The sequence below is a fragment of the Zootoca vivipara genome, chromosome 4, assembly GCF_963506605.1.
Source record: "Zootoca vivipara chromosome 4, rZooViv1.1, whole genome shotgun sequence".
Lineage (NCBI taxonomy): Eukaryota > Metazoa > Chordata > Lepidosauria > Squamata > Lacertidae > Zootoca > Zootoca vivipara.
The window spans coordinates 75,203,683-75,217,087 of NC_083279.1; the positions used below are offsets into that span (position 1 = coordinate 75,203,683).

General features: G+C 40.6%; 1 protein-coding gene across 4 annotated transcripts in view; it reads left to right on the forward strand.

The window, feature by feature from the left end:
• CCDC169 (coiled-coil domain containing 169) overlaps positions 1-13,405 on the forward strand; it is a 34,714-nt gene that overhangs the window by 2,278 nt on the left and 19,031 nt on the right. For all 4 annotated transcript variants that reach the window (XR_009557502.1, XM_035116214.2, XM_060273779.1 and 1 more), the window contains exons 3-6: positions 531-641; positions 752-792; positions 11,534-11,632; positions 11,829-11,882. Coding sequence is in view for 3 of the 4 variants with exons in the window: in XM_035116214.2 (XP_034972105.1) it covers positions 531-641; positions 752-792; positions 11,534-11,632; positions 11,829-11,882 (305 nt within the window). In the remaining variant the exon portion in view is untranslated. The remainder of the gene's footprint in view (positions 1-530; positions 642-751; positions 793-11,533; positions 11,633-11,828; positions 11,883-13,405) is intronic.

The following is a 13,405-nucleotide window of genomic DNA, read 5'->3' on the forward strand; positions in this document are numbered from 1 at the left end:
ACCTGCCTGTTCCAAAGAAGTTCCCAAGAACTATCAGGAAATATCTTAATGGTCCATGGTCAGAGCTGATGGGAGTTGTGGTCAAGCAACATCTGGAGGCACCATGTTGCCAACCCCTGTCTTAACAATTACCTACCAGAAAGAGACGTCAGCTGGCCCATCTTCCCAGCAAATGGAATCTGCCAGCCATCTCTAAGGATGGAATTTGATTCAGATTTCCAATGTGCGGAGACAACAGCTCACTTGCTGGTACCAAAACCATTAAGCATCCTCTGCCAGTGAACACTCAACCTGCCCAGTTTTTAGCAGGGAAAGAAGTCTTTCCCCCTATCAGGTACTTCATTCCTTCTGCATTTTTCTGCCCCGTGGACCAAGAACCTATGAGATGTTGTTCTAGCATGTTAAGGATTTTGGTAGCCTTGTCAGTTTGTGCTGCAGATGAATATTTTAGCAAATTACTCAGAGTTTAAAATAAAACATTGTTAACCTTAAATGAATCACACTGAATTGCAATTTATTTTTGCTTTTAGACAATGAATGGAAAACCAGGTATGAAACCCAAATAGAACTGAACAGACAGTTAGAAAGGCAAATTGGCCTTTTCCAGGGAAAAATGGAGCAGGTTCATAAAAGCCCAACAGGTATGGCTTAAGATTTTTTCTTTGGCATTGACAGCTATTACTCACAAACATTCTCTGTGCTTGCATATTGTTGATCAGAAGGCTCATGGCATTTTTTTTCTTATTTGTAGACAGATTGGCATCTGTTCGCTCCTTTGATCAAATGCATGTGGTAAGTATGGTGGCATTTTAACTGAACAAATGTCTAGCAATTCTACTATATAAGGAAATGTATGTTTTATATTGCAGATAGATTGGTAATCTTGAGGCACATCTACTCCCCTCTCATTCTGCCTTGTAGCATTTCATTGAGGAGTGGTTTGGCTTAAATAATTGCTGGCTTTTACCATTGAACTGCATAATTGCTGGCTTTTACCATTGAATTGTTGTGCTTTTTAACCACCCCAGCCTCTTTTCGACTGTTCCCATGATGGCTGCAGGAAAAGCCTGCATGGGTCGGCACCCAGCCCATGGTGAGACAGTCATATGTGATCACTGCTCTGTGTACAAATTGGCTTTATAATGCATTGGCACATGCTGAGAATAAACCCTGTTTCTTAGGACTTCTTCATGCATTGCTGAGTAGTGGGGATATCCTGTTGGCCTATTTGTTTAAGAGACTTCTATACTGTTTTTAGAACAATTGTTTCACAAATTCCCAATACCCTTATCAATAAACATTATTTTTTACAAAATCAAAGGAGGAGTCTGCCTAACTTCCTCTAGAATTGAATTCCAGAGGGCAGGGATGCTGCAGAGAAAGTCATGTTTCTTGTGTTCACCATCCTGATAGATTTTGCTGGTGAGCATGTTAAAAGGTCAGATCTTAAGGTATAGTTAGACTGATGTGGTGCATGCTGTCCCTAAGATAACCTGGTCCCAAACTATTTGGCTTTAAAGGCCATCATCAGCACCTTGAACAGGGCTTGGAAACACTGGCAACTGGTGCAGCAGATGGAGTATCAGCAAAACATGATCTAATATTCTCGTCTCAACTAATACATGGCTGCATTCTGTACCAGCTGTAGTTTCTGAACCATCTTCAAAGGCAGCCTCATGTAAAGCAAATCAGAGCAGTCTAGTCTGGAAGTTGCTAGTGTATAGATACCCATGGCATGATCTGGACTCTTTAGAGCAGGTCACAGCTAGCATGCCAATTGAAGCTGTTTACAAGTGCTCTTGGTGGAAGCAGCTACCTGGGCTTCCTTGGTGAGAAGCTAACCCTAACCCTTGGTGAGAAGCTAACTGCTAATGTGTGTGAGGGTGGGGTGCAATCTCATTAAGAATCCACTGAATTCCAGTATCCAGAGTAGTCAGTTTCTCCAACCATGACAATCTGGAATAAACTTCAGTGATACAATGATTGCAAAATGCTATGAACATGGATTAAACTTGGACTCCTGACACATATGCAAACAGGAGCTTCCCACCCCTAACCCTAAATTAGAGATTAGAGAAACCAGGGAAACACCTCAAATGACCTGTTTTGGAAGACACATTTGCCTGTTTGAATTTTTGTAATACTTTAAAATAATATGAGAAAAAAAAATGTTTCTCTCAAAGGTTACAATATTTGCATTTAATACTGGAGGTGTGGGATGAAGTATTGTCTTTTGTTTGCTTGCTTGCTTTTGTTTCAAATGCTTTCGCTGAAGTCCAAGGTTAACAGAGGCTAAATGGAGAGCTGGCAGAACCATTTAGAAAATCCTCTGCTTTTTACTTGGGCAAGGTTAGAAAGGGTGTTCAGAGTTTGGTTAGATAAACTATGGGACTGTACCACTTCTTAGACTTGGGAGTGTCACTGGGTTTGGTCCCTGGGACTTTAAACATCCCACTACCAAATCTTTTGGAGACTGATTGCTTTGCTCCTTGTCAGCTGCAGATCTTGGACTTAGAACAGATGACATCTTAAGCCAATTTAAGATTGGCAATGTTATTAGTTAATTTAGAACTCTTAAGGGAGAAGCAATTTTTCCTAAAATTTCTCTAAGATAACTTATTATTAGTTGACCCCTTTCCTAATCAAACTGAAGCCAGTTTGCCTTCTGCCAGTGACCATCGTTTATAACAGGAGAACCAAATTAGAATAGGCAATTCTACCAGAACTTGGCCTTCCCCTACAGCTTTGTTTAGCCTGCAAAGGTTAATAAGCTTGAGTTAAAGTAATAAGGTAATAATAAAAAAATAGGTTTTTAGGTATCATGGGGACAGGCATACTGAAATCAAAGTAGAATTTTTAATGGTAATGAAAATGGTTGGATGACAAATGCAGGAGCAAATTGGATTTTCAGTGTGCAATTGCTGCTAAAGGTCACTCTGCTCTGTCAAAGAGACTTCTTTCTGAGAGTTGTTTTTTTCTCTGTGCCTTTTACAGTCCATTGTTACCTATGTATAATGGTGTTTCTAAGGTATCTTTTTAGCTTGGTTTCTTCCCCAAAGGGGTGGTGGAGTAGAACCATTGAACATGATTAGATGCAGCAGGATAGAACTAATAGGTGTAACGTACAAGAAGAATCTGTGTCTTTACATTTCAGGGTAGATATTGAAACTGCTCCCTAAAATCAAGTGGCAGCTCAGTGGCATCCCTGCTGTCAGCTCTGTTTCATTGGCACATTCTTTAATGCCCCGTGTGCTTTATTTTATACTGGCAACAATTATGAAGCAATCAAAATGCAATTCACTGGAAGCATCATGCACTGTGAATTTTGCTTTCTGCAAAATTAGGAAACCAGCATCCTTTCATCAAAAGAGATTTCAGGGAATGTACAAAAATTTTCTTCAGAAATTATCCTCTGCTTCTGCCATGGTGACAATACCTGCATGACAGCAACCTAATAGAAAGATCCTGATAGGCAAATACACTGGTGACAATTGCAGGGCTTTCATAAGTATGATACATGTAGTTGTGATACCGTCTTAGCAACATTTCTGTTGGGAACAATTGAGGAAGCTGGGGCACATGATGAAAATTATAGTGGATATCATTCATTCTGTAACCCTGCATCCATACCAGTTTTCCTATGGGAAGCTACAGAACTTGGGTTTCAAGATTCAGAGACAGTAATGATTCTGAATTCAAGTTTCTGTGTTTGTGCTCGGGTATTGTTAGCAAGTTTCCCACAGGCATCTGGTTGGTCACTGTGAGATCAGGATGCTGGACTAAATGGGCCACTAGCCTCATCCAACAGGGATTTTATATTCTCAACATGAAGGAGGATGGCTGTGGATAATGATGCCAGAAAGTTGAAGCATAGGGCTGTGGTATTTCTAGTCCTTGTGTGTGTGTCATATGTATATGCAGAGAGTAGTAGGGGGCGCTAAGACTGCACTCCTAACTTAATTTACCTGGGAGTAGGCTCCACTGAATTCAGCTGGACTTGCACCTGAGTAGATGTGGGCATATTTGTGCAGTAAAGGGCAGAAAAGAGATCACAAGAGCATGCCAATTTACTTGTAAGGAAATATTCCAGTTTGCTGATATGGATGCCATTTTTTATGGGCAAGTTTACTTACAGGGAAACTCTCCCACTTGCCAGGAAAAGCACCCTTCTTTTCAGATTCATGTGAGTATTGGCACTACAGCTTATTTTGAAATTGAGAATAATGTTCCTCACAACGTCACAGCAGACATCACATGGCATTTTGGAAATGTCTTTTTACTGGGTGAGACCAGCGGTGGACTTTGGCAATCTTTTGTAGTATGGAACTCTGTGCAAGGCCAAGATTTGGCGCCCACAAATGGATCTTCTCAATTATGGATCTTCTCGATTTTGCGCCCCCCTCAACTTGGCACTGATTTTCCCATGATAAAACTCTGAATTGAAGTTCTAATTAACGGCATGATGCCCCCACTGCCAATTGCATCAGTTGCAGAGTGAAGCAGGCCTTTCAAGTGTGTTCTGGGGTATATCCTAGGAAAAACAACTAGTTAAGAATGACTGAAGTAATACAGTGGTACCTTGGTTTGCATATGTTTTGGATTACAAACACGTCAAACCTGGAAGTGTGAGTCCCGGTTTGCAACCTTTTTTGGATTACAACCCATTTTTTTGGATTACGAACAACTTTTTTCTGGAGGCCCCATTGGCGAAAGTGTGCCTTGGGTTACTACCTGTTTTGGTTTACAAACAGGCCTCCGGAACAGATTATGGTTGTAAAGCAAGGTACCACTATACAGTCATACCTCGGGTTGCGAACATGATCCATGCGGGAGGCACGTTCGCAACCCACAGCGTTCGCAACCCGCAGCGTTGCATCTGCACACGCATGTGATGCAATTCGGTGCTTCTGTGCATGCACATGACATCATTTTGTGCTTCGCATGCACGAGCACTGAAACCCGGAAATAACCCGTTCCGGTATTTCTGGGTTCGGCGCTGCCCGCAACCTGAAAACGCGCAACCTGAGGTATGATTGTATAGGTTTATTCAATAAACTTGATTGTAAAATTTAGAATTAGCCACCAGGGGGCACTTCATATTTATGCTAAATATGCTCCAGGCTTTTAGGTCCTTAGTTTCAGAGTCTTTTAGCTCCTGACATACAGTAGGTTAGTGAGATATTTTACATATTGATCACAATTCAGGTAATGATAGCTACCTTGCAGTCCCATTGGTTTCAGTGATTACAGGAGGCTTAAAATTGCTCTAGCATTGGCTATGTTGTGCCCATTGTATTTGTGTGGTTTATGTTTAATTGGAGTGTTGCCATGTTGTCAGTTTTACCACAAGCACCATCATGCGTACAGTATAAATAATTCCATATATGTGCAATGCGACTTTTGTTACAGTAGCAAAAGAAATAAATTAATTAATTAAAATGGAGCCTCTCTAGTCTTATTTTATTTTCACTAATTGGTTGCAAATTTAAGTGCTGGCATCCATGAGCTTCACAGTTGTGGCTTATAATGTTAAAATATGTCATTAAGCCAGCTGATAGAGACCACCTATTGGCTTTTGAAGGAGGGAATGTTGTTCTCTCTCAGATGGGATATTTGCATTCAGTTTCAAATGGCAGGTTGACTAGATTACAGGGGCTTCACAGTGGTTGTCATTTCCACAACGTGTCAGACAAATACATCACATCTGGGCCTCTACCCAATGGAAAAAGTCAAAGGGAATTGAGATTAAAATAAATGTCACTAGCTCAGCAGTTGATATGCCAAATTTTGGGGAAAACAAATTTGCAATCCTTTGGGAGGGGGCTTAAAATGCAATTTTAATTCTAGGGACTAATTAATTAGAAACGCTACTTGCATTGCTAATTGTGCAATATGCTATATTATCCAGAATGTGATTACTGTGTATGTTAGTGGCTTTAAAAAACCAGAGGCTGCCTGCAGTCACATAAAACAGTTGAATAATAGTTAAATCAGCAATACTGCAGAAGTGGAGAAACAGGGGTCTGATGAGGCAATTGTCTCCTGAAACCTGAGACTTTGCTAAATACCAAGAATAAAATATGAAATCAAGGGAGCAGCCCACCCAAATTTTGATGCTCCACAGCCTTTTAGGTTGTAATCTTTTGCACACTTACCTAGGATAAATTGATAAATCTGTCAATTTCAGTTTCTCTCAGTGTTCCTTTCTCCAAATCTTAACTTCAGTCCACCCATTTCCATATCACTTTGTGATTTTTTTTAAAAAAAACTGCATAAATTTCATACATATGCCATGTAATATGCATGTTTTTAATGCAGTTTTGCCTAATATACACATTTTGTGAGCAGTTTCCCCTCATCTGAAGCACTTTTGTACATTGTTTTCATGAATATATGCATTTTTGTGTATGCTTTCTCCTTTATACACCTTTTTCTATGTATTTTTCTTTTGTTGGAGAACAGCAAAGCAAAATTTGGAGAAGTACAAATTTTGAAGGATAGCTTGGTGCATTTTGGTTTGCAAATTGTTTTGGGAAGTGCAAATTAGGTAGGCTTGCATTTAACCAAACACATTTCTCTCTCCTCTGTCCTGTTCTGTCCCTATCTGGGAGTAAGCTCTATTGGCCTCGGTCCAGTATACCTGAAGGAGCGTCTCCTCCCCCATCATTCTGCCCGGACACTGAGATCTAGCGCCGAGGGCCTTCTGGCGGTTCCCTCGCTACGAGAAGCCAAGTTACAGGGAACCAGGCAGAGGGCCTTCTCGGTAGTGGCACCCACCCTGTGGAATGCCCTCCCACCAGAGGTCAAAGAGAATAACAATTACCAGACCTTTAGAAGGCATCTTAAGGCAGCCCTGTTTAGGGAAGCTTTTAATGTTTGATGGATTTCTGTATTTTAATGTTTTGTTGGAAGCCGCCCAGAGTGGCTGGGGGAACCCGGCCAGATGGGCGGGGTATAAATAATAAATTATTATTATTATTATTATTATTATTATTATTATTATTATTATTATTGAACATAGTGGGACTCACTCGGAAGTCAACATGCACGTGATTGTACAGTTACGTATTCCCCACTTCCCTGAGTACCGAGGCATTCCAAGAGCAGCCTTTACTCCAGTTTGGTTTCCTTTGGAGAAAGAGCTCAGTGGAGACTTAAGGCATTTCTGTAATAATTTGAGTTTATTTATAAATACACAAGGTGAACAAAGGTGGAGGCACACAGCCTAACCCATTTACGAGCAGCAACAGTCCTACATCTGCTGGTCAAAGAAGGCAGCTTTGTATCCCTAGAAAGCTTTAGATTAAAGCTCCTATAGCTATTTCTTTCTCTCAGGAGCAAATTAGCCAGGATGTCTGTCACATAGTTGCTTGCACTTGGGTAGCTGATTATTACAGAATAAATAGTTGGGTGCAGGGAAGCCGAACTCAAACCATGACTATGATGTTTGATGTTCTTTCATACCTTCACCAATTCCTCAACAAAGGAGTAGGCTACTTCAAATGGCAGTTACATTGACAACATTTTGGATGGCAAAATAATATTGTTTGTTCTATGGTTTACTCATCAGCTCTTTTAGTGATTGTTTCTTGTCTCTGAAGCAAAATTGGGATACTCACTGGTAAATATTTGTTTAGTTCACAGTTCGCCTTCTCAAAACCCAGGAGAGTTGTATGACAGATGAGACTTATAGCTCCTGACATGTTGTCATTTTGTCTGCGCTACAAAGGTTTCTTTTTCCCATTTGCTTGGGGGGGGGAACACATTTGTTTTAGGGATCCCCCCCACACACACTGAATCAAGAATAGAATGAAATGTCATTCAGCCTACATTTTAAACTGCAACCTATTTCACAGTTCCCAGATTTATACGCTGTGTGGAGCATGGTTGACAATCAGATTTTGTTTACAATACACTTCTGTGTATTTAGTGATAACAGTTTTGGTGCAAAAATGCATATTTTACATGGAAATGTGTACAAAAATGCATAAATTACATATTTTCAGGAAAAATGTATAGAAAACAATACATTTTTGCATACTTTAGGGGAGAGTGTGAGCAATAATGTGCATGATTTAAAAGAAAGATTCTATGCATTAAAAAAATCCACAGGAAATGAGACAGAACAAACTAATGATTGAACACATGCAAAACTGACATGGAATAACACACATATGAATTGACGAACATTCTCTCCGGGACAGTGAGCAACTGTTGGTTTATATTAAAAAAAAGAAACATTTTTTAAAAACCTAAAATAACAACAAGCAACTTCACAAAATCTATTACAATACTCAAAACTACTGAGTGAAAGGCCTGGGAACAGAAGATAGACTTTGCCTGGTGCCTAAAGTTACCAAAGTAGGAGCCAGATGAGCTTCCCTTAGAGGGGAAAAAGGTTGTACAGGCAGGGGGGCCACAGCATAAAAGGCCCTTCCTTTCCCTGGACTACTGATGGGGACCCCATGTGGATGGTCATCAGATGACCAAAGCAGACAGGCAAGCAGACAGGAGTTCCTAAATGTTAGTTATCCTTTTTCTGCGTAGATCCAATTAGTTTGACTTAAATCCACTGCCATTCAGATCTACTGGTTTTCTAGGCTCTAGTATATCAATGGTGGAGGTTCTTCATTTGAGAGAGAATCATCTATAAATGAAAGATGCATGCCTGACTTTGGTGTTTATTCAAGAAGAAAAAGTAGTTTTTCATCTTTCTATGCTGTGTGTTACTTTCTCTAGAGAAGATTAAAGTTAACAGTCAGCTACCCAGCTATGGGAGAATTCGTCTTGCAGTCTGTGCCTGTTGTGTCAGTTTTTGACTTCAAAACCAGCAGGGGATTTATTGTAATATGTCAGCATTTTTTTAATAACATGCCACCTTTGTTCACTTCTCTGTAAACTGTGCTCTCTGGGGTTTTTTTTTTATATATATAAAAAGAATACTTCTCTCAGCAAGCTAAAAAATGGACAGCTCTATTGTGGAACTAGTGTGATGTATTTTTAATGATCATATCCAAATAGCTCCTCTTACTATATGCTGTTACCTGATCGCCCCCCCCCAAAAAATAAATACCCTGTACCTGACTCCATAGAACCTCCAAGAATTTCTGCAATGAGCTTCTTGCAGTAGTCCCATCACAGTGAAAATTTTTCAGTGCAATCTGATGCATGCTTACTCAGAAGTAAGTCCCACTTTGTACAATGGGCCTTACTCTTTGACTAGTAAGAGTGCAGTTCGAAAGCATGTCAAAGTGCTAGTAGATAAATAGGTACCACTCCGGTGGGAAGGTAAACAGCGTTTCCATGTGCTGCTCTGGTTTCGCCAGAAGCGGCTTAGTCATGTGGACAAACATCGGCTTCCTTGGCCAGTGAAGCGAGACGAGCGCCGCAACCCCAGACTTAACTTACTGGACTTAACTGTAAGGGGTCCTTTACCTTTTTTTTTTTTTTTAAGTCCCACTAAATGCAACTGAGCTTCCTTCTAAGAGATCTGTTTAGGAGAGCATTGTCGGGATCCATTTTGCATAAGCTGATTCCTACCTGTTTCCATGGTGATAATGGAGTGGCCATATTGCTTTATAATCGACCTTTATGACACATAAACATCTTCCTCTTCATTTTAAAATGTTGAGATTGGAGGTTACACAGGAGGCTTTCTTGTGAAGAACTTTCAGAGCAGTATGCAAGCTGCGTTTGCATAGGCTTGACTGAAATGGCTTGCAGGTCAAATGGAGAAGGCTGATGGTCCTAATTAGGACCACGGGCCAGAGATTCACCACCTTGGTTGACACTGAGTGGCAAGAGCTCTCCAGGGTTTTAGAAAGGGGTCTTTCCCAACCCTACCTGAACATGTAATGGCAATCCATGGTTTTCTACAGTGTGAATGAGCTGGGGCAAGCTTCTGGTTCACACACACTTTCCTCTCCTTCTCTTTAATGACTGCAAGGTGGAGCTCAAAAGTTTTTTTCTTCCAGTTTTAAGCCCAGTAAGGTTATGATGATGTCTGAACTTGCAAGTTTTGGAGCCTGCCTTTTTCTCAAACTATAGTTTAAACCAGGGGTCAGCAAACTTTTTCAGTAGGGGGCCGGTCCACTGTCCCTCAGACCTTGTGGGAAGCCAGACTATATTTTGAAAAAAATAATGAATGAATCCCTATGCCCCACAAATAACCCAGAGATGCATTTTAAATAAAAGGACACATTCTACTCATGTAAAAGCACCAGGCAGGCCCCACAAATAGCCCAGAAATGCATTTTAAATAAAAGGACATATTCTACTCATGTAAAAACATGCTGATTCCCGGACCATCCGCGGGCCGGATTTAGACGGTGATTGGGCCGCATCTGGCCCCCAGGCCTTAGTTTGGGGACCCCTGGTTTAAACTAACTGTACAGTGGTATCTCGGTTTACGATCGCTGCGGTTTGCGATCGATCAGTTTGCGAACACTGCGGACCCAAAAGTGCTTACATCCAGGTTCTGCGGTGCACGGATGCGCAGAAGCGATTTGCGCAGCGTGCGCATGCGCAGAAGTGCTCTATCGGCGCTTCGCGCACACGCAGAAGAGGCACTCCATTTACGGACTGCTCGGGGAGCAACCGGCTCCCCAGAACCAATTGCATCCGTAAACCGAGGTTGGACATCACAGGTTGGACATCACAGGGAACCGTGGTTGTTTTAAAACCAAGTGGAGGTTTCCACTCTCCTCCTCTGGTGGACAAGAGAGGGAGAGGAAATGCATAAGCTGAAAGCTTACTACAACTTGTTCAAGTAGCAGGAAGCCATAGTTTTCCATTGTGTCTGAACTGGACCAGTGCCTAAGACTTTTGAAGGAGGGAGAGAACTGACACAGAATTATGTAAATTCTGAAAACGATGCTGCCAAATCAGCAAGAAGCTTGTAAAGCAAAGTAGGTCTGTGCAACTGAACCATGATCTTTCCTACCCACGGCATTTACCTAAACTGGAGTTACAGAAAACACAATTTGCTCAGTTGGGGGAGGACAAGAATCAAAGTGAGCTGCAAGCATCTCATTAAGACATTGAAACTTTACAGTGCAGAACTGATAGCAACATATGGCCTGTTTTGTCTTGTCTTCATCTTTTTGGGCAAGTCAGCAGGAGACTAATAAACAGCAGGAAGAACAGTGACCGCAATTGCTAAGCATTAAAAGTGCACATTCATAAATTCAGGATGGTAGAAATTGTCATTTTTTTTTCATTTAGTGAAATAACAAGAAACTATGTATAAATCTAAAAAAATTCCTTCAGTAGCACCCTAAAGACCAACTAAATTTTTATTTTGGTATGAGCTTTCCTGTGCATGCACACTTCATCAGATACACTGAAACAGAACAGAATCAGTGTATCTGATGAAGTGTGCATGCACACGAAAGCTCATACCAAAATAAAAACTTAGTTGGTCTTTAAGGTGCTACTGAAGGAATTTTTTTATTTTGTTTCGACTCAGACCAACACGGCTACCTACCTGTAACTATGTTGCTTTTATTCTATTTTATTTTGTACCTAATGGCAGGATTCTTTAAATCAATTTCTTAAACAACTGGGAGAAGAGAAGAGAAGTCTGGAGAACCAACTGAAAGATTACGAGCTTCGATTGGAACAAGAAGCAAAGGTTTGTATTTTGCCATAACCAGCACCTCAAATACTTTAGAAGTTTTTATTTGCTGTCCAATATGTTGTTGTTTACAACACTGATGAAAAGTATACAAGAATGAATATATAAATAAATCCTGTAGAGTATTATGCTTTTCTTTAGTCTTTTGTCTGTTCTTCTGTTGTAACTACTTATCTGTTGTTTTGGAATTTAGGCTTACCATAAAGCTAATGATGAACGCCGTGCATACTTAGCCGTGATTTCACAAGTAAGTCCAAAAATCTCTGTAGCCTGATGAGAAAATATTTTATCCTAAGCTGATCATTACTCTTTTCCCGCTGGACTTTTCTTCTCTATTTTAAGCTGATTTGCCTCCAAGCCAGAAAACTCTGCAAAGCTAAGTCTGACTCAGCTGGAATGCTAGAAAGGGATGTTAATCACTCTTGCCATCTTTTTGCCCATGTCGAATTAAATGGTTGAATCTGTGCTTCCACCCTTGACAGCCAATTGACTACTTTGTTCCACCAGCAGCAGCCTCATTTCTGTACTGCATTAAGTTTTACTGCTGGTAGACAGGTTCTCTGCATATTACTTCTTTCTCCCCCAGCTGCAATTCTATTAAAAATAAGCCTTTGTACCACTTTGAGATCATCATAAGGTGGAAGGTCTTCAGTTACATATTTTCGTTTTCTACATCAGTCCTGACTAGATCATTGCCTCTGAGTAACCACTGGCTTTTGTTGGCTCATTACTTGAGTTTAATTAAACTTTGAAATGCAAAAGACTTCCAGTCCTTTACAAAATATTCCAAAGACTTGACTGTTTGGAAGGAGGAAAGATGATGAAGTATCCCATTTTTAAATATTTTTCTTCTGTCTGCAAAGCCTGATAACTAAAATTACCTGGGGGCCTGCCAGTCTCCTGTCTAAAAAATGTTACTGAATATGTTACTCTATTAAAAATAATATGTCTGTTATGCTGCCTTAATTTTCCTCAAAGTGGCTTACAAAACAAATCCATACAAAAACATAGCAGACTAACAATCCTAACTATGTCTACTCACAGGTCAGTCCTGTTGTATTCATTGGGGCTTAGTCTCAGGTGAGTGGAGTTTAGATTGCAGCCTGATTTGTCCCATTCATTTCAATGGGTTTCAAGTTCAGCTATCGTATTATGGGTTGGATCCAGACTCAGCGGAATAATAAAACAACTGCAAAACATAAAACCGCAAAAGTCAGAATTATAAGAACAGCACTTGAAAGCAGTAATATATCTGAAATACCACAAGAACCCAGGAGGACAGGATGGTCTTCTCCTGATGCCTCAAATATAGCTATGGAGGTACCAAGTGAACATGTCTGGTGAAGGGAGTTTCATAGTTTGGCTGCTACCAGAAAAGGCTCTCTTGCCAATATGTTAGCTTCCAAAACCACAAGTAGGAAAAGGATCTGTGGAGACATGAAAGTGGGAAGCTGTCATATACTGTACCAAGTCAGACCATTATTCCATCTGGCAGTGGTTATCCAGAACTTCAGGCAGTCCTACCTACAGATGCTTTGGATTAGACCTGGGGCCTTCTGCATGCAAAGCAGATGCTCTACACAGCCCTTCCCCAATTGAAGATGATTTTAATTGGCAGTCAAATTCATATTGGAGAAGGTGGTCCATTATATAATGTGGCTCATTCAGGGTCAAAAACGGCACTTTGAATTGGGGCTGGAAGTGGACATCACAGGCAACCTGATGAGTTTCAGTGTTATTTTAATGAACTTTTCAGAAGGTTCCTTGGCC